The 24,661-nt window shown below is 58.9% G+C and overlaps 1 protein-coding gene across 3 annotated transcripts in view; it reads left to right on the top strand.

Annotated features, from left to right (window-relative positions):
- Nucleotides 1-24,661, top strand: part of NAV1 (neuron navigator 1) — an 86,523-nt gene that overhangs the window by 16,637 nt on the left and 45,225 nt on the right. For all 3 annotated transcript variants that reach the window (XM_054087283.1, XM_054087284.1, XM_054087285.1), the window contains 2 exons: nucleotides 261-361; nucleotides 3,964-4,557. In XM_054087283.1, coding sequence (XP_053943258.1) covers nucleotides 261-361; nucleotides 3,964-4,557 — 695 coding nt within the window. The remainder of the gene's footprint in view (nucleotides 1-260; nucleotides 362-3,963; nucleotides 4,558-24,661) is intronic.

Raw genomic sequence — 24,661 nt, 5'->3', positions numbered from 1 at the left:
TCCACTGGGTCTGGGGTGCCGGGCGTTCCTGGGGCATCCATGGGAGCTGGTGTGGGGCAGGGGATGGGCTCAGAGTGGAATGGGGTGCCCGGGATGCCATGATGGGATGGCAGGGATGGGATGCCCTTGCCATGGGATCGGTGTCCCCAAACCCTGGCAGAGTCCGAGGCACTGCATCTCTCTCTCCGGGGGGCTGCCAGCCGGCTGCCACCTGCGATGCACCCCTGCTCCCCACCCTCACCAGCTTCTGCCTCCCCCAGGATGCAGAAGGACCAGGAGGAGGAGAGGACCACGTCCCGGGGTGACGAGTGCCCTGGTTCCGCAGAAGGACCTGATCCTGATCCCAAACCCAGACGTCCAAGTGAGTCCAGGGGGATTGGCAGGGATGGGGGGTCCTGCTGGGGGGCTGCCGTGATGGTGACAGGGACAGAGGCTCCTGCGGGAGCTCAGCCCCCACAGCCCTGTGCTGGAGACTGGGGCTGGCTGGTGGGGCAGTGGGGGGAACACCCCCCCCACGGGAGATTCCCCAACTTCCCTAGGGATGGCACGGCTGTAGCCATGACCCTTATGGAGAAAACTACACGCCATGGCGTGGCCTCCCCAGGCACAGGAGCCACGTCGGCATCCGTTACGGCTCGGGCATGGGGGTTCCATCCCTTCCAGTGAGGCTGCTGGGACATGGCCCTGCTTGGCTCCTTTCCCTCCTCTTCCCAGTTTCCTGTTGAGCTCCAGGAATGACCCATTTCCAAGAGGCTGGCAGGAAGCTGGAGTAGAGGCAGGTGCCTCGGCATCCCCTTTCTCGGGGGGTGAACGAGTCCCCCGCGAGGTTGGGGACAACCTGGTCCCCTCTGGCTCTTGCTTTGGCGTAAATCTGGAGTGGAAGGGCTGCTGGGGTGGCGGTTGCCAGGGCAGCGGAGGATGGCAGGGATGCTCCAGGGATGGGCAGGGAAGGGGAAAAAAAGACCTGGGAGCTTTGCTGGGTGATTCAAAGGGACAGAAATCGGTCAGAGCCCCAGGGGCTCCCAGCACAGCCCAGGCAGAGCGTCACGGGGTTCAATGCTGAGCCCCAGTTTGGGAAGCATGGAACCAGCGGTAGAGGGAGGATTTTCCGGGAGAAAGCAGGAGGGGAGCGAGCTGGGCTGGCGTGTTCCCAGCGCAGCGGCCCTGCTCGCCTTGTCCCAGGCCTTCGGTGAGCTGAGCGGGTTTGGTGCTGGGGAAAGGGCCAGATCCTTTCCCTTGCTCCACGCCTCCACCCTGGCCCACGTCCTTTTGAGGCTCTGTTCGGCCCGGCCGGAGGGGACAGGGGACACTGGGAGGCCCAGGAACCTCATAGCCCAGTGAGGGCTCCAACAGCCCCCCAAAATCAGAGCAGCTTTGTGGTGCAGCGGGCAGCTTCATCCTGCCCCAGCAGCATCTTTTAGTGCAAAACATCTGTTTTTTGGGGCACCTTTGGCTGGCCCATCCTGGCTGAGTTCTTTTGGGGCTCCTCAGCATCCCCACAGGCTGAACCCCACGGGGCGGCCATGCTGCCGCGCGGGGGCCGGGCTGGGGTCCCGCACCGGCCCTGGCTCTCCCGGCTCTTATCTCGGCAGCGGAGTGATGGGCTCTAATGCAATATTTTCCGGCGGTTGCCATGGCAGCCTGCGTGAGGTCACCAAATAGACTTAATTCACCCCTCCCGAGGGACGGGTAATTAATGAAAACTGATGATAACCAGATCCTGCTCCCCCTCTTTCCCCCAACCCCTTAATTCCTCCAGATCACTGGAGGGGCCCCGCTGGGTTTGGGGGCCACAGGGTCCCTCGAGGGCTCCTGGGGTCACCGCTGGGGGAAAGAAGGAGCTTTGCACCCTTGGGGCTGGGTGTGCGGTGACAGGGCGGGGGGCTACGGGGGTGCTTCCCACGGAGGGTGCTGGGGGGCACCCCGCTGCCTTCCCCACTGCCCCCCAGCACCCGCTGCATCCTCGCCGGCGGCTGAGATGAGCTTGACGTGAGGTCATGCCTCTGGTACCCACGGGGTGCTTGCAGCACCGTGCCTGCCAGCTTCACCCTCGCCACGGGGTCCCGCTCACCCCCGCTGCTCCCAGGGTCCAATACAGTCCTGGGTCTCACGTGCCCCCACTGCCCCTGGTGTCCCATGTAGTCCTGGGGGGTCCCACATGGCCCTGGGGGTCCCTCACAGCCCCACTGCCCCCGAAGTCCCATATAGCCCTGGGAGTCCCACACAGCTCTGCTGCCCCCTGCATCCCATACAGTCCTGAAGGTCCTGCATGGTCCTGATGCCCCCAAGGTCTCATATAGTCCTGGGGGTCCCGCATAGCCATGCTCCCCCACAGGGTCCCATATAGTCCTGGGGATCCCACACAGGCCTGCTGCCCCCGAGGTCCCATATAATCCTAGGGGTCCCACGTGGCTCTGCTGCCCCCGTGGTCTGATATAGCCCTGGGGGTCCCGCATGCTCCTGCTGCCCCTGAAGTCCCACATGACCCCGAGGTCCTGCACAGTCCCTCTGACCTCCAGGGTCCCATATAGTCCTGGGGTTCCTGCATGCCCCTGATGCCCCCAGGGTCCCATATAGTCCTGGGGGTCCCACATGCCCCGCTGTTCCTGGGGTCCTATATAGTCCTAGGGGTCCTTCAAAGCCCCACTGCCCCCGAGGTCCCACGCAACCCCAGGGTTTCTGGCTCTGCTGCCAACATGGCTCTGCTGCCAACAGGTTCCCATACAGTCCTGGGGGTCCCACAGACCCCTGATGCCCCCTAGGTCCCATATAGTCCTGGGGTCCCACATGCCCCCACTGCCCCTGGGGTCCCATATAGTCCTGGGGGTCCTTCATGCTCCTGCTGCCTCTGGGGTCCCACATGACCCCAAGGTCCTGCACAGCCCCCCTGACCCCGGGGTCCCATATAGTCCTGGGGGCCCCGCACACCCCTCATGCCCCTGGGGTCCCATATATTCCTGGGGGTCCTGCATGGCTCTGGTGCCCCTGGGTTCCCCCATAGTCCTAGGGGTCCCACATGCCCCCACTGCCCCCTGGGGCTGATATAGTCCTGGGGGTCCTGCATACCCCCACTGCTCCTGCAGTCTCATATTGTCCTGGAGGTCCCGCACAGCCCCAGGGTCCTGCCTGCCCCTGATGCCCCCAGGGTCCCATATAGGCCTGGGGGTTCCACATGGCTTTGCAGCTCCCTGGCTCCCACATGGTCCTGGGGGTCCCGCACTGCTCTGCTCCCCCCCAGGGTCCCATTTAGTCTTGGGGGTCCCATGTGCCCCCACTGCTCCCGGGGTCTGATATAGTCCTGCGGGTCCCACATGGCTCTGCTGCCCCTGAGGTCCCACATTACCCTCAGGGTCCTGCACGGCCCCTCTGCCCCCGGGATCCCATATAGTCCTGGGGGTCCTGCATGGCCCCTCTGCCCCCGAGGTCCCACACAGCCCCGGGGTGCTGCATGCCTCCGATGCTCCCAGAGTCCCATAAAGGTCTGGGCGTCCCACACGCTCCTGATGCCCCCAAGGTCCCGTATAAGTCCTGGGGGTCCCACATGGTCCTGGGGGTCCCACATGCCCCCACCGTTCCCGGGGTCTGATATAGTCCCGGGGTCCCATACAGTCCTGGTGCTCCCGCATGGCTGTGCTGCCGCCGGGCTCCCCCACGGTCCTGGGGGTCCAACACGCCCCCTCTGCCCCCGGGGTCCCATATAGCCCCGCCCCGCGCCCCCCCCCCCCCTCGCTCCCCCCTCCCCGTTTCCCGCCCCGCCCGCTCGGAGGAGAGGCGGGAGGAGGAGGGCGGGGAGGCCCTTTTTGTTCGCCGCTGCCGTTCCGCTGGTTGGCGGCGGGCGGGGGGGCGGCAGAGCGGGGCGGCGGGGGGGTGGTGGTGCCGCGCCCCCCATCCCCGCCCCGCGCCGGTGGGGCGGGCGCTGACGGCGCTCCCTTCTCTCTCTGTCTCTCCCTCGCGGTGCCGCAGCACCAGCAGCAGCGCCCGGCGGGTTAAATGGTCGCAGCGCGGGGATGCTGGGCGCCAACCTCAAGAGCGAGGCGGAGGCGGGCGAGGAGGAGCGCGGGTACCGGCGCGGCCCCGAGGGCTCCGTGACGCCGAAGCGAGCCAAGGCGGCGGCCCCCGCGGCCGCTCGGGGCGCCGAGTTGCGCGTCTTCAAGGCGAGCAGCGCCGAGGGCCGCCCGCCCGCCGGCCCGGCCCTGCGCAAGCAGAAGTCGCTCACCAACCTGGCGTTCCTCACCGACGCCGAGAAGAAGCGGCAGCTCTGCGAGCCGCGCTGGAGCGACGACATGTCCCGGGCGGCGGGAGGCGGCGGCGGCGGCGGCGGCGGCGGCGGCGGGGTCGGCATGTCCCGCAGCCTGTCCCGCTCCGAGCACTCGCTGCTGCCGCCGCGCCGGCCCAGCCGCATCCCCCGCGGGCCCTGCGCCGAGGTGCGGCCGCTCGGCCCCGCCGCCCCGCCCGCCGGCCCCGCGCCCGCCGACAAGCCCTACCTCAAGGTGGACCCCGAGCTCGTGGTCACCGTGCTGGGCGACCTGGAGCAGCTGCTCTTCAGCCAGATGCTCGGTGAGTGCGGGGCGGGGGGGAGGGGGGCGCTGGGATGCGCGAGGATGCCGGGGGCGAAGGCGCGGGGCTGTGCGAGGGGTGCCGAGGGCAAAGGGGTGTGCAAGGACTGCAGAGGGAGGAGGGGTGTGCGAGGGCGTGCGAGAGGTGCCAAGAGCAAAGGAGTGTGCAAAAGGTGCCAAAGGAGAAGGCGTAGGGATGCACAAGGATGCCAAGGGAGGGGGGTGTGCAAGGGACAAGGTGCTGGGATACCAAGGGAGGAGGCGCAGGGATGCACAAGGATGCCGAGGGAGAAGGAGCGTGCAAGGAGTGCCAAGGGACAAGGGTGTGCGAGGGGTGCCGAGAGAGAAGGGGTGTGCAAGAGTGAGCAAGGGGTGCAGAGGGAGGAGGGGCGTGCAAGGGAGAAGGTGCTGGCATGTCGAGGGAGGAAGCACAGGGATATACAAGGATGCCGAGGGAGAAGGTGCTGGGATGCACAAAGATACCAAGGGAGGAGGCATAGAGGTGTGCAAAGGGTGCCGAGGGAGAAGGGGTGTGCAAGGGATGCAGAGGGAGGAAGGGTGTGCAAGGGAGAATGTGCTGGGATACCGAGGGAGGAGGCACAGGGATACACAAGGATGCTGAGGGAAAAGGGGTGTGCAAGGGGTGCCAGAGAAGGAGCAGGATGCACAAGGAAGCTAAGGGAGAAGGCATAGAGGTGTGCAAGGGGTTCCAAGGGAGAAGGGGTGTGCAAGGGGTTCAGAGGGAGGAGGGATGTGCAAGGGAAAAGGTGTTGTGATACTGAGGGAGAAGGCACAGGGATGCACAAGGATGCCAAGGAAGAAGGCGCGGGGCTGTGCAAGGGTGTGCAAGGAGCGCAGAGGGAGGAGGGATGTGCAAGGGTGTGCAAGGGGTGCCAAAGGAGAAGGTGCAGGGGTGCACAAGAATGCTGAGGGAGAAGGGATGTGCAAGGGGTGCCGAGGGAGAAGGTGCTGGCATGCACAAGGATGCCAAGGAAGAAGGCACAGAGGTGTGCAAGGGGTGCCGAGGGCAGAGGAGTCTGCAAGAGGTGCTGAGGGGGAAGTCACAGGGATGCACAAGGATGCTGAGGGAGAGGGAGTGTGCAAGGGACACTGAGGGAGGAGGGATGTGCAAGGGTGTGCAAGGGATGCTGAGGGAGAAAGCACAAGGATGCACAAGGGTGCCGAGGGAGAAGGCACAGGGGTGCCAAGGGAGAAGGAGCATGCAAGGGATGCTGCAGGGTAAGGGATGTGCAAGGCATGCCAAGAGCGAAGGAGTGTGCGAGGGGTGCCAAGGGAGAAGGTGCAGGGATGCACAAGGATGCCGAGGGAGAAGGCACGGGGATACACAAGAATGCTGAGGGAGAAGGCACAGAGGTGTGCAAGGGACACCAAGAGTGAAGGAGTGTGCAAGGGATGCCAAGGAAGAAGGCGCAGGAATGCTGAGGGAGAAGGTGCGGGGGTGTGCAAAGGATGCCAAGAGTGAGGGAGAAAGGGATGTGCAAGGGATGCTAAGGACAATGAAGAAGGGGTGCACAAGGATGCCAATGAAGGCACAAGGATGTTCACGGGATGCTGAGGGCGAGGGAGAATGGATGCACAAGGACGTGGAGGGAGAAGGCGCTGGGATGTGCAAGGGATGCCAAGAATGAAGGGATATGCAAGGAATGCCTAGGGCAAGAGTGAAGGGTTGCACAAGGGTGCCAAGGGTGCTGGGATGTGCAGGGATGCCGAGGGAGAAGGCACAGGGGTGTGCAAGAGATGCTGAGGGAGAGGGTGAAGGGATGGCAAGGGAGAAAGCACAGGGATGTGCAAGGGATGCCAAGGGAGAGGGCGAGGGCATGCACAAGGATGCCAAGGGAGAAGGCGCAGGGATGTGCAGAGGATGCTGAGAGAGAAGGTGAAGGGATGTGCAAGTGATGCCGAGGGTGAGGGCAAAGGGATGTGCAAGGATGTGCAAAGGATGCTGAGGGTGAGGGAGAAGGGATGTGCAAGGATGTGCAAGGGATGCGGAGGCCGAAGGCACCATGGGCCTCAGTGGGGTGGAAGGCGCTGTCATCCAGCCCGAGGGCCGGCACACAGCCACCTCTCACCCTGGCTCCAGCCTCATCACGAGGAGGAGTGGCAGGTGGCGGTTGAGCTCATCCTCCCTAGCATGTCTTTTCAGTCAACCCTGGTCTCTACTCCCAGCCAAAGATGCTGGAGGTTGCCCAGCCGGGTGCCGTCGAGGTGGCTGGCCCAGGGGAGGCACGGTGGAGGTGCTGTGCGCAGGGGCTGTGGCGCTGCCTGCACTTTGGGCAGGAGGCTTCAAATCCAGAGCTTCTCCGAGGTCTTGGGCCCTGCTGAGGAGGGTCCTCCAAGGATGCCGCCACAGGGTTTATGTGAGTTTCAACCCATGGCTGCCTGCATCTTGCTATCCGGGTGGGTTTGATCCCTGAGTCTGTGTGATCCAGAGCTCATTGTGTGTGTGCTGGATTCCCATTCGAGCAAGGAGCGCTGCCCCACCGGTGCTGGCCCTGCCTCTGATCTTGGGATCCGTGGAGCCCTCGTGAGTCACGCCACTGGGTCTTGGCACGGGCGTGCCCAGCCCTCGTGTTTCCCATCCTGCTGATCTCTAGGAAACCACATCAGCCTCGGGAGCCCTCTGCTTCCCACTGCCACACGCTCTCCCCTGCGTCCCATCCGGCAGCACCTGTGCGGTCAGTGGGCTTGACAGTGCGAGGAATGCAGGGGTCTTGCCGCTCCAAAGAGCTCAGTTTGGTCTGGCAAGCTGGCATGAGAAGGTGGCAAATGAGCTCTGTGCAGCTGTTGTGCTGCTCCTGGTACCTGGGTGAGCTGGGTGTCAAGCCCTGGTGGCAGGGAGCCTTGGTGTGTCCGGTCCCTCAAGTTCCCTGCCTAGGCCACCCTTTTAGGGGGCCAGGAGCTTCTCTAGGGCTTTGAGAGCTGGCTGAAGATGCCTTCTAGGTGTGTTGAGCAGAGCTTTGCTGCGGGGAGGAAGGGGAGAAATTTGCCCCAGCTGGGGCTGCAGGGGAGGTTTGGAGAGGTGGAATGAGCTGTAGGACTCGCTCAAGTCACGCGCCTGTAAAGCCGTGCTTGCTGAGTCTGGTTCCCTGCTGCACACCCCACGGCTTCAGGAGCCTTTGGAGCGTCGCAGCCTCTGCTCCAGTGCAGGGCTCTGGCACAGCGTGCCCCTGTGCGTGCCGGCACACAGGAAGGAGCCTCCTAGACCATCGCCCTTGGCTTGCTGGCCATGCACACCCTCGGGAGCAGCGGTGGTGGAGTGCACCCTGCCCCGTCCCCTCCCAGGGCTCACTGGGGCTCTGCGAGCAGCTCCTGGAGAGCCCCAGAGTGGCACAAGGTGTGGGTAGGAAGACCGTAAGAACGAAGGCTGGTCCCACAGCTGGGTTGTGGCCGTCTGCCCTCAGACCTAATGCCAGGTAGCAGCAGATGCCGAGGGAGCAGGGCAGGATTGCGGGAGAATTCCTCAGTCCGCTGGTGTTGGCATGCCTGGGGTATCTCCATGCCGCGCTGTGATGCTGTCCTCTCGGGTGGGGTTTCATCAGCACCCCACGAGAAACCCTTTGGCTTCCTGGAGGGTGCAGCGCTGGCCCACGGCGGAGGGACTCCTGGCCTGTGGCGCTTGCTGGAGTACCCGTGATCCTGCCCGCAGGACAGACACTCGGGCACGTGCTCAGGAAGACCATGGCTTGCAGCACTCCCTCCAACACCTACCTTGGTTTCTGGGCTGGCTGCGTGGCCTCTGCCAGCACCAGGGCTTGCTGTGGGGGAGCAAGACTGGCCTTGACCTTGGGAGATGTCGAGCATCCCTTTGGACTGCACTGGCCATTTGAAGATGAGGTCAGCTGGCCCATGAGGGCCAAACTCTGCTGAATCCGTCCTCTGAACGCCCTGCTCTGTGTGTTTGCTGAAATAGAACATTTTCCAAGACGTACAGATTGCCGCGCTTCCTGTGGTGGGGACTGAGGGCCGGTTGTCCATGTGAGGTGGGAACTGCCTGGGGTGGCCTGGCAGCAGTTTAACCCTGCTGAAACGTCGCTTTCCTTCTGTGGGGCTGTGCGTCGTGGGCGCTGTGCTGTTGAGTGCTACCTGCTCAACCAAGCCAACCATGACCCAGCGCGTCCTCCGCAGCCCATGTGGTGGGGATGCTGACAAGGAGCTTGGGATGTGCAGGGGAAGGAGCGGTGTGACCGTGGTGGTAGCTGCTCTGTGACTTCTGCCAGTGGCAGAGCCACGGCTGGGGCTGTGCGAGCCTGGGCACGCTGAGGTTCTGGTCCTGATCCCTTTGCTTATCATCTAGTGTGGTCCAGGTAGATGAAACCTTCTCCAGGGGTGACGGTGCTTCCCACAGCCTGGCTCCTCAAGGGAGAGGTTGCACTGGTGGTGGGAACAGACCTGGATGGGACAGGATCCCACTTGCTCAGGAGAGTGAGCTTCACGCCTTGGTAGGGCTGGTGAGTAGGGCCAGGAGAGGGACTTCCTCCTGGTTGCTGCAGGAGGTGCTTGGGAGGGAGGGGAGGTTTATCTGCTGTTTAACAGATCCCTTTGGCAAGAGAAACATCAGCCTGAGCTATTTTGCCATGTTTGCTGGAGAACACCCTTTGCCGAGTGGCATGAGAAGACCTGCAAGCTTAGTTTGCACTGGGAGGAAAGAGACAGGAGTTGCAGGGACTTTGCAGATCTTGTTGTCCTTGAACTGTTGACCTGTGTTACGAGCCTTGTGCTGCCTCTGCCTACCCTGGGCTCCCTGCTCCACCAGCGTGCGAGGGCTTGTAGAGACCTTGTGCGTCTTTGGTCTCCACACCTGCGTTCTCATCTCCACCTCATGCCTCTTCTGCCAGAAGCACTCCCAAGTCAGTGCTGGCCAAAAGTACAGTTTATTTAGTAGTGGCCAAATGTTACCTCTCATTCGGTTGCTCTGCTGTGTCATCTGTTTGATGGCACCGAAGCCTTTGTGGAGCTGATGGAGATGTAACCACGTTTAAAGCAGAGCAGCCTGCATGAAACAGGAGAGGTCACTGGGACTCAGCAACCACATGTGCTTTGTAGAGGCTATTTCCGTCATCCAAATTATACATTTCGCATCAACCAAAGACTGAGGCTTCTCATCAAAGCTGGCTGGCAGCTGGGGTTGCTAATTACACCAGTGCCCGGCCGCGGGATGAAGGGTATGGAGGGCATGTGGTGGAAGAGCTCGCTGTACAAAGCTCGCCCTGCCCGTCTCCGCGTGCAGCGCCCAAGAGCGTGCAGGTGTGGAGGCACGTACGGGCTGCAAGAGAGTTGGTTGGCACTGGGATGCGGTGCCCAGCGTGATTGCTGCACTTACCCTGAGGTCCCCAGAGCTCCTCCAGGATCCTGCAGCTCCTTTCTGCAGCTATTTCCTTGGCCATCTCTTGCTTGGTGTGGTGCCCCTTAAGTGGCTGCTAATGGGCATAAGCGAATAAGCGGCAGGTGTTGCATGGGCCAGAGCCCAGGCAGGCACACGTGGGATCCCAGGGGAGATGATGTTCTCCAAAATGCTCACTGCAGGAGGCTTTGCCACCCCACTGAATGCCGCAGGACTAGCTAGAACGCATCTCGGTCCTGCAGCCGTTGGCTGGCCGCGGGTGGGCAATGCCCCCAGTCCCGTGTGGCAGCCTGGCTCCTCCGTGGCACCGGCACGCAGGCAGGGCAGACCCCAGCTATGCTGAGCTGGCGGCTGGCTGGGCGGTGGGTGCCAGCAGCCCGGTGGTGGTGGTGAGGAGAGCCAAGGGGCTGCTGTGGGCAGATGGGCTCCTCCAAGGGAAGGAGCTTCACGTCGCCTCTGACTGTGGTTGGTTTGAAAAGGAAACCACGGCTCAGGGAAAATGCTTGGCTGGTGTCTGATGTGTCCTGTGGGAGCACATTCCCAGCTCTAGTAGGACCTGAGGGAATGGCAGGAAGATGTGCCAGGGGAAGGTTAAGTTAGACGTGAGGAGAATGTTCTTCAAGGTTCAGAGGGTGATGGAGCACTGGAGCAGCTCCTGAAGCAGCCAACTTAACAATATTCCAGAAGCCTTTGGCCAACGCCCTCAGCCCCATGGTGTGAATGTTGGGGTGTCCTGTGCAGGAACAGGGGTTGAACTCGATGACCTTGTGGGTCCCTTCCGATTCAGTCCATTTTGTGATTCTCTGACCAAGGTATCCCCGATGACCATCCTTGCTGCTCAGGTGCATAGAATGGGACTGAAAGGAGCACCTCTGCCCCACGGCGTTCCTACCTCTGCCCCACGGCGTTCCTGGCTGTGTAACTGAGTACTTACGGGCATTGCAGTGCTGTGCAGCAGTAGCCAGGCTCCCTGGCAGGAGAGCGTAAGGAGGTCAGAGACCAAGTAGCTCTTCACAGTGATAGGAGCGGGTTATTGCCTCGTAAAGCGGTGCGGCTGTCCTGATGTCACTGTCAAACTAACGTTATTCCTCTCTGAAGGCCCCTGTGTGATGAGGTTGTTGGGGTGGGGATTTATTTCCTTCTAGCTGCAGAGCTGGGATCCTGCGTGTGGGGTAGGGATGAGGAGAAAGGGGAGAGGAACACGGTCACATTGCTGCTTCCAGCCTGCTCCCGGGAGCTGACAGCAAGGAGTAGGTGTCTCCTTGCTTTGGCTGAGGTGGCTGCAGTGAGGGGAGAGGAGGTCTGGAAACATGACCGGAGGGCCCCAGAGGGTTCTGTGGAAGCTATTTGGGGTATGCCATGTTCCCAGTGATAATGGCAGTGCAGAAAAAGTGCTAGCAAAAAAAAAAAAAAATTTGGTTTTCAAAATTTCCCATGGAAAAGTAGCAGAGCAAACACTTGAGGGCAAAAATATTTGAGGATGTACTGTTGAAACAAATGCTTCCTTCAAAGAGTTTGAAAATCACTGTTCCAGGAGGGCTTTCCCAGTGGCTGCCTGTATCTTGCCCTCAAATCTAACATTTGTCCACTGACAAAATGCATAAATGAACCCAAAATTGTGTGCAGTTCTGGAATGCTATTTGGGATCTGCTGGTGGCGTGTGACCCCAGTTGGGCCTGGGGGACATCCCCTCAAGCCCCTGCTGTCCCCTCAGAGCTGAGGGCTCCTGGGGTGGTTTGCCCTTGCAGAAGCGCACCCATGGGTCCTGCCCGCTCCATGTGCTTCATGAGCAACTTGTGTCCAGCTTGGGTGGCACTTGGGGAACGTGTGGCAGTTCTGGGTACTTCTAGAGAGTGTCTTCCTGATGACCCCTGTCCCCAGCTCTGTGTTTTCGGCTTCTCATGCTATGGCACATGTCTTTGTGCCCGCAGCCCTTCCCTGGCACAAGTGCCCTCACCCTGTTACATCGGTTTGGGTTACCCGCTCCTTGGCTTCCCATGCAGCTTCGTGGTGCCAGACAAGAAGTTCCCTGGTCCTCCCTGCCTGCCCTCACTTGCATCCGAGGACAACGCTTGGATGATGCTCATGCCCTCTGCACAAGGGAGGATTCGCTCCGGCTCGGTGTAGAGCCAGAGCTTGTACCCTCCAAGGTGTGTCACCTGTGGGTGATGCCAGCTCAGCGCCAGCTCATCTGCCGTGGCCTGGGAGTGCCCATGGCTAGCGTGTGCCTCCCGGCTGGGCCACAGTCCTGCCCAAGGAGACCAGGCGGTTTTCTGTGATCTCAGGCTGGGCCCACGCAGCTCGCCTGGCTCAGCGGTGGGGCATGGACCCGCTGACGTATCCTCTGAGCTCATCCCATCCTGAGCGTCTCTTGTGCCACTGCACAGGTGGCATTTGGTGCCCTGCAAGGTCCCAGCGCAGTGTGTGTGTGCAGCATTTCTGGTACCGGTGGCAGCTGTGGTTGGAGCCCGGCAGTAACACCGCTGGGTCTGGATGCACTTATGGGTGGAGCAGGGATGGCTCCGTCCTTCAGGGTAACTCAGCTCTTGTCCTCTCCAGGCTTCCCACCTTGAGGGTGTCTCGTACGGAGCTGTGGGTATGCAGGGTGTGGGAGGTCGCATACAGTGTGGTTCTGCTGTATCATCTACCCTGCAAAGTCATGTCCCCCTCCGAGCATGTGAAGCAGCTCTCCTGGTGGAGCCCGAGGAGGGATTGCCGCTTCTCCAGCCTGGGAAGCAGTGAGCTTGGAAAGGCAGAATACGTGCGAGGAGAGGAGCCTGGCCGGGGAAGCTTAGCACGGCTCGTGGAGGGGCGAAGGGGGAGTGGGGAACGGGGCTTTCCCACGCTGCTGCATTGCAGCTCTGAGCCGCGGAGCCGAGCGTGGAGGGGAGCTGGGAAGGCAGGGGATGCTGCATTGCAGGGCTGAGATTAGAAGCTGTGCAAATGGAGATGTGCTTGTGTCAAGGATGTGACACCGACGAGCAATGCCCGGCGCACCCGCTGATCAGCTTGCCTTTCCTCTAAGCCATTTCTTCCCCATTTTGTTTCACTCAAGCGTTTCTTTCATTCCTTACGCTGGTATTTGTCTTGTCCAATTGAAGCAGTAATGTATTTTTTATTAATTCAGGAGAAGGGCTGAGATTCATTTCCCACTGGAAGGTGCTGCTGGAATCTGCTTAGGCGAGCTCTGCACGAGCACAGGGCGGTTGGGCTGGACATTTTCCTCGCTCTTGGGAACAGCCTTGCAGCAGGGAGGTGGCTCGAGAGCCTCGTGGCCCCAGTGTGGTGTATGAACTCCCTGGAGGTGCTGCCTGGCAGACCACGAGGTGACACGTGGCCCCCGCGCTGCCGGGGAGGACGCAGGCGTGGGCTGCAGCAGGGACGTGTGCCTCCACCTTCGTGCACACAGGAGTGCGCCAGTGCTGTAGGGAGCACAGAGGTTCCCGCAACTACCTGGGTTAGGCATCAGTGATGCTTACTCACTCCATATCCCTCTTCGGTTTCGTGTCAGTCTTTTTTGTCTCTGTCCTAGAGCTCCTCTGCTCATCAGGAGGCTTTGCAGTGCTCCCCTGGCCAGCGGACCTGCAAGGCTCTGGCCTGAAGCGTCCCCCTGAAATTATGGAAGGAGTTTGTGGCAAATCCAGGAATTCTGAAGGTGTAAAGGCAGGGCTGCTCTACCCTTGCATGGGGAGCCACGAAGATGATCCGAGGGCTGGAGCACCTCCTGTACGAGCACAGCCCTGTATGAGTTGGGACTGTTCAGTCTGGGGAAGAGAAGGCCCTGAGGAGACTTAGAGCAGCTTCTGGTACTGAAAGGGGCTCCAGGAAAGCTGGAGAGGGGCTCTTGATCAGGGACTGCAGGGATAGGATGAGGGGAAGGGTTTCCAGCTGAAAGAGGGGAGGTTGAGGTGAGATCTTAGGAAGAAATGTTCTCCTGTGAGGGTGGGGAGGCCCTGGCCCAGGTTGCCCAGAGCAGTGGTGGCTGCCCCATCCCTGGAGGGGTTCAAGGCCAGGTTGGATGGGGCTTGGAGCCCCTGATCCAGTGGGAGGTGTCCCTTCCCATGGCAGGGGGTGGAACTGGATGGGCTTGGAGGTCCCTTCCAACCCAAACCATCCTGTGGCTCCCCCAGGTCGGATCTCCCCCAGTGGCAGTGCGGATAGGGGTGGGATGGTCAGCTGGCCAGGAGGAACCTTCTAAAGGGGACCCAGGTGGTGACTTTCAGTCGGGAACTGGAGTTGAGGGTTTTGTGCCATGCTTGCGAGGCTGTTGTTCCCTCAGCAGGTTGTGAGCCTGACTCGCAGCTGCAGGTGATGTGGTGGGAGGGCTGGGCTCCACGCCTGCTCCATCGGCTCACCAGCCAGTCGCCTGGGTTCAGCTGTGGGGTGGGAGCCTCTCCTGCTCGGGGACCTGGAGGTATGGCTTGTGACTGAGATCCTCTGCAGCTCAGGGAAGCTGCTGGAGGTTGTGGTTTTTCTTGTGTGACCCAGGAAAATGGAAGAGCCGTGCTGTAGGTTCTGAAGCTTGTAATGTGTGAGCTGGAGGAGGCAATGTCCTAACTGCAGCATGATGGAGGGGCAGCACCACACCTTTAGAGCCAAGGAAAGGCTGAACTGCTTTTATTTCCAGTGCCAGCCCTGCTGGTTGGGATCTGGGGCTGCTCCATGTCCCACCTTTGCATATTTTGTCAGCAGGTGTGACAAAGCTGGCAACGAGACTCTACAACTGGACAAGCTTATTCAATAACGCCCTGAATAAGTGCACAGTGTTGGCCAAACTCAGTCCTTACTGGCTGTACTGGGAGCCCAAACTGGCCAAAGCTAAGGTTTTGTGAAGCATACACCTCTGTGATTTTTCTGGTGAGACTGAAATGTCCCCAGTCTGGCCCTGCCCCAGCCTCTGTGCTGAGCAGCCTGAATCTCCCAATTCTGTGATCAGCCCCGAGGCACGTTCAAAGCTGCAACTCAGGTACGACTCTGTCGCTGGATATTTATAGCCATGAGAGCTTTCAGCATAGCCGTGGGCTGAGAATAACTCACTGATGAAACACTTCTCAAAATCACGCGTCTGCTGCCCATGCGCAGCATCACCGTCTCAGGCTTCCTGCATGTTGGTGTAGGACACATCTTGGTCCTCTGCCAGCCCAGATGGGCATGGAAAGGAGTTTATGCTGTTTTTTTTCAAGCCTGGGGGTCGGCTGCTTTGTCATGGCTCTGCTGCACAACCCTGTCCTCGTCAGGACTCAGCCTTTTGTGGGGAGCGTGGTGCGAACCCCTTCACATATGGGCACAGTTTGAGCTGTGTAAAACCCACCCGATGGGGAGTGGCCCTTCCCTTTCGTAGCCTGGCTTGTGGGGAGATGTAGGCGCTAGCAAGGAGGGATGCGCTTGGGGAGCGAGGCAAAGGAACCTGCTCTTCGGGCTGGGACCTGCAATGTTGAAACTCATCTCATTAAGGAACCCTCGGGCTGGAAGCGTTAGACGCTATTGGAGTGTTTCCAGTTCACTTTATCTCTGACTTGGCATTAGATTTCCAAGCTGATGCAAACAAGTGGAAGCACAGATAGTGGCTTATGTGCATCGATTGCTGTGGTGGGGAGCTCGGCGAGGTGACCTGGGGCTGGCAGAGAACATGCCGTGGGCCATGCGATGGGGCGAGCCCATTCCTCCCCAGCCGGTTCCCAGTGTGGTGCTGCAGGGGACACGTTGACAGCACCCACTCCCACATCCCGAGGCTTCTCCCAGCCTTGTTGGTGGAGCCAGGGATATGTTGACAGCACCCACTCCCACCTCCTCAGGCTTCTCCCAGCCTTGGTGTTGGAGCTGGGGACATGTTGACAGCACCCACTCCCACCTCCTCAGGCTTCTCCCAGCCTTGGTGTTGGAGCTGGGGACATGTTGACAGCACCCACTCCCACCTCCTGAGGCTTCTCCCAGCCTTGATGGTGGAGCTGGGCAAGGCAGGGGCATTTCATCAGGCTCTGAGGTGGTAGCACTGCTTGGCTGGAGGGGGGACAACTGAGTCCCCGCATGTTAAGGCTGGAAGGAAAAGCATTTGATAGACTGGGGCTGGAACCTGGGACTGTCCGGCTCTGCAAGGGCAGGACCAACACAGGGCTATGTGTGCTGTGGACACCATGAGCGCAGGGCTGTGGGCCACCCAACTGTGGCCTTTTGCAGCCTTCTTGCCTTTCGACTCCTTGCTTTCACTTCGCTGTAGCAAAGGAGTGATGAGGAGACGGCTCCAAGCTTCCAATGTGCAAGAGCAAAAGCAAGAGGAATAATGAAGTTTAGCTTCCTCCCCACCCCAGCAAGGAAGATGGACAGAGTGTGTCCTGGAAACGTTGCCTGGCCAGCTCCAAAGCAGTCGACCTTGGACCACAGCTGGGCTCCGTAGGGTTTGGTGTGGCTGCAGACCAAAAGGTGGGAGAGATCTGAGTCTCGCTGTGGTGGTGTTTGGCACGTTGCTTTCCTGTCCCACTGAGACAGCTCAGGACAAGACTGCCAAAGGCAAGCAGCGATGGGGAGGCAATGGGGACAGCCCTGGGTTTTTCTCTGGTCTACCCCGGCCACTGGGCAAGGTGGGAGCCTTGCACTCTGGCATCTCCCACAGACCGTAGGTTCATTTGAAAACTTAACAGAAACTCTTGCAGAGAACTGGAGTCACTGAGGGGTCTTAGAAGCAGAGGTGCCAGCATGCAAGGGACCAGTTGGCTCCTGGAAGCGATGGTTTCTCTCCCAAACAATGTTTGTTTGATAGGACAAGAGGGAATGGCCTCACGTTGCACCAGGGCAGGTTCAGATTGGACATCAAGAAAAATGTCTTCACCGAAAGGGTTACTGGGCACTGGCAGAGGCTGCCCAGGGAGGTGGTGGAGACCCCATTCCTGGAGGGGTTTAAAAGATGAGTGAATGAGGTGCTCAGGGATGTGGTTTAATAGTGAACAGGTACGATTGATGATCTCAAAGGTCTTTTCCAACCTAGTGATTGTATGATTCTATCTGCATATAGACTTGGTATGGGTTTAAAATCCTGCTTGGCCTGGAGAACACGTTATGTGATTTCTGGCCAAGGGGAAGCACCGGCATTTGCCTGACTCCCAGCTGCAGACCTGAGTCGTTTGTGCCTCAGGCTGCACATAGCTGGGGGCTCACAAATCATCACCGCATTGTCTTTTGGCAAATTCCATTTTCATGGCTCACCCTGGGTTGGTTTGAGGCTGAATGTATCACTGTCTGGACTGCCTGTCTTCCACTGTCAAGTGGCTAAATGCACCTGAAAGCTGGCTGCATCCTGACCCCGTGGGGCAGCATCGCCCAGAAGGAACTCCAGCTCCTTGTCCTGCACCGATGGTGCCGCAGGCTCAGCTCTGATGGGGCAGTGTGGGTTCCTGCCCTGGGTGGTGCCACAGCCTTTCTCGCCAGGACTTTCCCCTGTGTTGGAGCACAAGAGGCACAGCCCATGGCGTGTCTGTCCCCATCCAGCCGTGACAGCCTGGCAGAGCTACAGCAGCCCTGCGGATGCTCAGTTTTGCCTTAGAGATCCCAATCCCAGTGGATTCAGGGCTTTGGGAGGAACGATGTTTGAGTGCTTCCATACTCCAGGCTGAGCACCACTGTGGTTTGGAGGCTGATTGCCAGCAGACCGAGGCCCTCCTTCCTCACAGGCAAGAGCACTGGGAAGAGGACAGATGCTCAGGCAGCAGCACCTTCAGCCATCTCGTTTTCATTTCCCTGACCCCTGTGAGCTGTGCTTTTGCCACGCTGTGCCAAACGGCATCCCGGTGCTGCTGGAGCGCTAATATCCATCATCCAGCCGCGGCCTGTAGAGCACTCAGAGATTTTGTGCTATTTTCAGTTAGTTTTTCAAGTTGAGCTTATTGGCTTATGGGCATCTGCTCCCAGATGGAGAACATGTGGCTGGTTCCTGCAAGGGAGAGGGGAACGGCCCCGCTCGTACAGCAGCATGGGGGATGAGCGAGGGAGTCGCTTCCTGGAGCCTGCGAGATGCTTTCAGGGCTGTGCAGAGCGAGGCCTGGAGGTTGGGAGTTTAAAACTGCTCTGAAAACCCTCTGCAAGCAGAATTTGCGTGGCAGCAGTGCTTGCGATAGGAGGTCGCCTCCCATCCGATAGCTTATTAGTCGTGGGGAAAGTACAGTAACCTGGGGGCAGGATTGAATCTCTGCTCAGCTGCTGTTTGCACTGCTCTGCGCTTCCCAGCCCTGCTTACTTCTGAAAGTGAATAGCAAGTAATAAATTTTCTGGGATGATTTCCTCGGCAAATAGTCACTGTGCTAAAACTGGTGAAGCTCTTGGGGTTCCTGAAAAATCTCCCTGCCTTGAACTGGCTGCACAAGCACTTGAGAAATGTAACGGCATGCAAAGAGGAGAGAAACCCAGAGTTCTGATTCAAAAGTAAATTTTTAAAGCAGCTTTTCCAGTCTCACATTCCCAAGTGGAGCGTGTTAGCGTGTACAACCGTGCTGTGCTGCTTTCCAAACCCGCTGCTCCATGCCGCAGTGGTGACCAGCGGGGCGAAGCCGCGCTTCCTTTGCTCTGCTCTCGGTTTGCTCATCGCTGTATTCAGGGGCAGAGGTGCCGATTTGTTTTGTTGCTAAGATTCTTGTTTCCTTTGTGGGAATAAAGCAAATTTTGTTTGGTTGAGATTCTCTATAGAATCAAAGACGAATCAAATCTGGGTTGCCAGCTTCTTTTTGTATTGCAAGAGATGCCTGTTTTCCATCCCAAACCATCCGTGTTCTGCAGCTCAATAGCACATCCTAGACAATGGCTTTAGAAAGCAGACGCCTGCATTTTGGACCCACAGTGCTGAAGCAACGCCAAGCGACGCATGGGTGCCAGAATTTGTGCACAGGGGGAGAGAGAAGAAGGAGGAAGAAAAACTTGCTCTGATGGGATGTTTCCAAGGAGATCATGGTAATGATCTTCCATTTCCATATAGCTTTCCATCCCCTTGCGGAGCGTTCTCGCTCCTAAGCAGATGTTATGCATGTCCTGTGCGGAAAGTGCTGCAGCTGGCCTTAAAATGCACATTGCCGTGGGGAAGCTCGGGTGCTGTGAGGTGGGATCAGCCTGGGGTGGGAGCAACCCCTGGAGCTGGGGGGATGCTGAGGGATGCAGGCTGTCCCTACCCCATCAGCAGCACCCTGCGTTCGGTGTCTGTACCTACTGGGCACAGCGCACCAGTGTAAGGAGTGACCTTACGGCTGAATAGCGGCACCTGGATACATCTCCGTCCTTCCCCAAATCAGTGTTGCGTGTGGGATGTGCCTCGTGTCAACCAGCGTCCAGCTCAGAGCCCCACCGTAGCCGGACATGCTCCGGTACTTGGCTCATTGGAGCAAGAGCCTTGTTATGAGCTGTTTGGGTCTTTGTGAGCTCAACTGGGAGCAGCAGCGGGGCTTTACAGTCAGTACCGGAATGGACTGTGTCCTACATTGACACACACGGAGATTTTCCTGGCTCATCCATCCCTTTCCTGCAGTTGAGGCTGGTCGCTGTGCTGGGGCAGCTGCATCAGCCCGGGGAGGGTTGCAGGCTCAGCTGGGTCGCATCCACTGCTGTGCTGTGTTTGTTAGTACATGATATTCCCTCATCCTGCTGAGCACCTCTTGCTTTCCAAGAGGAAGGCAAGTCTGCTTCTCCCCTGCTCGGAGATGGGTTTGCAAAACCACAGTTTCTTCTGCTTTTTTCTTTTTTTCCCTTCCCTCTTGTCCTGCCCCGGATTTTTTCCCTGGCCTGATGAATTTTTAAACAAAAACATGGCTAGGAGAGAACAGGAAAGAGGGGGAAAACCCAGAAGAGGACATGCTGGGGGAAAAACTGTTTTCCAAGCCAGAGTGATTTCAAGTGGAAGTGAAAGTTTAGGGTGTGTTTTTAATTTTAAAATTCCAACTAATTGTAAGTCACTTTATCGACGGGAGGAAACACATTTCCTAATGCTCTTTTTAATAAACCCCAGGTTTACGAGTAGAAAAATGATCGAAAAATACCATGGGAAGGTAAAAGGCAACTGCACTGCCCTGTGATTCCTCCCTCGCCGGTGCCGGGGCTGAAGATCCCTGGAGGCTGAGGGGGGACAGGACCGCATATGCCCCGGGTGGCTGTCGTCCATCCACAGGACGTGGCTGGTCTGGTCTGTGTGTGGTGGCTTTGCAGGAGAGCAGAGGTGGCTCCTTGCCCGTTTGTGCAGTGCCGGGAGGGCAGTTGTGTGGTTGCCCCGGGCGCGGTACTACGCAGGGGCAGGGCTTTGGGTGCAGCGGGACAGGATTTGGGCCAAATCAGAACCCTTGGAGGATTGGCTGCTTAGCGCTGCAGGAGGTGCAGGAGGAGAGAGGGACCACGGGGGTGGAGCGGGGACGTCGTGGCAGGCGAAGGGGTGGCTGGCACTGCGTGATGCGGCTGAACCATTGCCAGCGAGCCCTTGGCTTGAAACCTCATCACCGGGAGGGCTCATCCTGCTCCAGGAGCCGGGTTTATGCTTGGCGCTGCTGCTGGCACTTCCCATACATCTGAACTACAGAATGTCTCTGCAGGGTGTGAATCAGGGATGTAGCCATGATATAATGTGGGTGCCTTTCTGTGCCCTGCTTTGTCCCCTGCGGAGTCTGCCGCCACAGTGTCCCACCGATGTGAGGTGAGGTGGCGGGAGCTGCTGAGAGGGGCGCTTGCCCCTCTGCTTTGGGTTGGGCTGGTTTCTCATCGAATCATAGAATCACTAGGTTGGAAAAGAGCTTTGAGATCATCAAGCCCAACCATTTCTCACAGCCGTCAGCTTGTCAGGTAGAGTGAGTGGTGTTAGAGAAACAGCTTAAATCCATCGCCTTTGAATTTTGCAGAACAGAGACATCTCCTAGCAGATCTCATTGTATTTCACACTGGAGCAGAAAAAGAAACATTTTATGGTAATTTTTCAATGACTTTCCAATTTTTTTCTCCTCTTGGTAAGCTGTCTGCAATCACTTACAGTGTTCCTGAAGGGATTAATTATTCGCTGGAGCTCATTGTGTGTATTTCATATTCAGAACTGTTGGATGCAATGCCTGGCTTGGATCGAGTGAGGGGTCGCATGGCGTGTCTTTTTTCATCCCTTTTCGCCTGCTCTGCTTTATCTCTCAGGCTCCTGGTGTGAGCGCTCCCAGTCTCTGATTCGGTGGTCGCTTGGTCGGTAACACCGCACGTGATCTCGACCGACTTCCCTGCTCCATGCTCCTTTGTCAGGGGGAACTGCAGCCAGAGGAAGACAAATCACTTCCTTGTTTGAGTGACTTTTGGCTGATGCTTTCTCCCAAGCTGGAGAATTGGCTCAGCTTTTCCTGCAGCAGTTATGGCTCTGGGCTCTGCATCGTCAGTGCCTGGACAGGGCCCCGGAGCGAATGTGGGGAGAGGAGCTCAAGGCACATTGCAGTGCTGCTTCCCACGGTGGAGAGGGCTTGCCTCCACCATTGTGTGGATGTGGAACATCTTGCAGGGGATAAATCCTGGCTGCGGTGCTGCTGGAGACCCCCCCATGCTGTCCGGGGAGGGTCGTGTCCCCAGGAGGCTGCTGCCTGCGGGACAGCCGTGTGCACGGTGCCGGGGACAGCATTGTCTCCAGCTTGGTGGGGGGGATCCCGAACCGTCTAAGCCAGGCTGTGTGACTCAGCGTGCTCTTGGCATGCTTAAACGGTTCCTGCAGCATACAAGGGATGGGGCTTTTTGCTGCGCAAGAGTCCGTAAGCAAGTGGCCACTCTCCTGTTTAAAGTCCGAGTGAGGGGTGTGTCATGGGCGCTATCACTGCGTGTCACTCGGCCCTTGGTGTTGGCGGGTGTGTGGTGTGGACGACAGCAGGAGCTGGCACACCATGGAGAGCCCAGAGGTTCCACTGAAATCCCTCGTGCCGGTGCTGAAGCCTTTTTTGGAGCGTTTTCCACCCTGGCACTGCCATGCTCACAGCAGAACGTAGATTCATGGAGTGAAATGGCTTTTGTGTTGAGTCTTAACACACGTCAGAGGCCCCCAGTTGCTGTAACACAGGTGATGGATTTGAGGTGAAGAGCACTATTCCTCCATGCTATCCCCCAGCCGCACTGCAGTGCCTGGCCAGGATGCTGTGGGAATGGGGGTACTGGGGAGAAGAGCAGGGACCGAGTGGCGACACCCACCGTGGTGGCAGAGAGCTTTCTAGTCCCAAGCATCCCCTTCCCTCCAATGGCACACACAGATTTCCTGAAGGAGACAGGATCTGCATGTCACCTTTGCTGGGAAGAACACAACTGCTGTTTGAGAAAGCCTTTTCCTGGTGGTGAGGACTCACCGAGGGCACTGTGAGAGGAGGAGCAAGTTGGGGAGCAGCTGGAGGACAATACAGGACCCGCGGCCGAACGCAGCAAACCCTCACCCCTGCGCTCCCGAGGGGAAGCTGGCAGTGCTAAGAATAGACAATTTATTCATCTGCGTCCCTCTCCCTGTAAAGGGTGCTGGAGGCACTGCGCAGCAATTAAAACAAGTTTGTAATGATAGCGCCCGCGGATCAGTAGCCTGGACGCCAGCACTGGTGGAGGAATTGGTGGTGCTGAGGATGGATGGATGGAGACCCAGCATCTCCCCTCAACACAGACCCAGCACCTCTCCAGCAGAGACCCAGCATCTCCCCGGCGTGGGGATGCAAGGCAGTGCTGCGAGGCAGCAGGATGAAACCCCAGCTGTGATGGCAGCTGCCGTGCATGGCGTGAGGCAGCCGGAGGAGCAGGGTGGAGGGGGCTGCAGGCTGGGGAGAGGCACACGGGGCCGTCGGTGCTCCCAGCTCCCGTGTGGGGAAAGCACCTTCCTGGGATGGGTCCAGAGCAGCGGGTAACGAGGCCAGCAGAGGTAAGGGTACCATTCATGGGGCGGGGAGGGTGCTGCTGGGTGAGGCAGGGTGTGCTGCTCTGCCCTCCCTTGTTGAAAGCTGGAGGGCCTGGAGGAGCTGGGTAGCAGGCAGGAGAGCGGGGTTCACCTACACTCATTGGGTCACCCTAGGTTCTGTGATGATTCACGGAGATGCCTTATCCCACCTCTGGGTGGGGACCATGGAGTTGCTGGTTCCTTTGGCTGCACAGGGGGCCTAGGAGATGGAGTGTCACATCAGAGCTATGGTGCCCTCTTCCAGCAAACCTCCTGCTGTGGTGCTTCCTTCCCCTTCGGGAGAGCATACTGGGTTTGGCTGCGGCTGGACGTCACCCAGGCAGCGTGCAGGGACCCTGTGATGTGGATGTTGTTCCTCAGCCGCTTCTGGGCTGATGCTGCAGACACTGCTGTGATTTTCAGAGGTGAACCTTGCCCCGCTGCCTGGTAGGACCACCACCCCCAGCACCCCCAGGCACCCCACGAGCCAGCAGTGCTCACCCACCCCACTGCCAGGGACTGCAGGTGGAGTGAGACCCTAAACCTTGTGGGATCCCTGTGATGGTGTGTGCACTGGGCTTGTTTCTGTCTCTCCACAGGCTGCTGTGCCCAGTGCCAGCGCCAGTTTGGCACCTGGCCCTCCTGCGAGGCTGGGGCTGGGGGAGAAGAAAGGCTGAGCCTTCCCCACTGCCCGCGCCACAGGCAGGAGATTCAATTACCCCCGCGCTCACACAATGGACATTTATCTCTGGAGCAAAGCCCTGGAAACCGTCAGGGCAGAGCGTGAAGGGCTGATTAGAGAGTGTGTGGGGAAGGGCGCTGGGGTCGCGTGCAGCCACTTCCCTTCCCATTTCCAGGGCTTTCCATGGTAATGGCTCCCATTTTCCTCTGTTGTTAGGATGTCACTCACACAAGACATCTGTCAAAACATACCCCCCTTGTCCTTGGTGCTCCTGGGGAGGGGGGATCCATTGGCCCCATAATGAGCCTGACATCAATTAATCGTCAGCCTTAAAAATTAGCATCGTGGCAGTACACGTTGGAGGGAAACGATTCCCCAGATGGAAGCAAAAATAGCCTCGGTTATCTCCCTCCTCCCACGGGAGGTGGCAACAATAGATCCACTAATGAGTCTGGAACTCATTTGAGCTGGGTTTGTCCCGTGGGGCTGTGGGAAACCGAGGTGCTTTGCCTCCTGCCCTGGCTCATCTCTTGAGGTGCTCTTGGGGGACCACCTCAAGCAATGGCTGATGACCTTCCCCGAGGTCTGGTCCTGCCTGCAGCTGGACCATCTTCATGGTCTGGCATCCCTGGGCTTTGCAGAGAACCCAGGGTGAGCTCACAAGCACTGATGCCCTTTCCGAGGTGCAGGGTTTGGAGTTGCACGGCACCACAGGGGTCTCATTCTTCTGGAGTGAAGGATGCTCATCCCTGGGTGGTTGTGGCTGGGCCAGTATGGGGGTTCAGCCAGTGCCTGAAGGACATTCCTGCTCTGAGGGTCCCTTCTCCCTCTCCAGGGTGGCAGCTCTGGGCAGCACCAGTGCCTGTGGCAGCTTGGCAAGTACCTTGCCAGCTCTGATGCTCAGGAGCTCAGCAATGGGCTGGAGGTCTCCAGAAACCTCCAGGTGACTTGTGTACCTTCCCTGGAGGTTCACAGTGCCCTGGCCCTTGTGCCCATTCCATGCTGGTATTTCCCATGCTTGCATGTGCTCTCTCTTGCTTTCCAAGCGAGCTGTAACTGGAGTGAGCAGCTCTGCAGCACAAAGCCCCTGCAACTTCAGTTTCCCACTCCTGTTTGCTCTTCAGTGAGCGCAGAGCCACTGCCTTCCTCCAGCCCCATCTGGGTTTTGGGTCTGTCCT

The sequence above is a fragment of the Cuculus canorus genome, chromosome 24 (assembly GCF_017976375.1).
Source record: "Cuculus canorus isolate bCucCan1 chromosome 24, bCucCan1.pri, whole genome shotgun sequence".
In the NCBI taxonomy this organism is placed as follows: Eukaryota; Metazoa; Chordata; class Aves; order Cuculiformes; family Cuculidae; genus Cuculus; species Cuculus canorus.
This window is presented reverse-complemented; position numbering and strand designations above follow the sequence as displayed.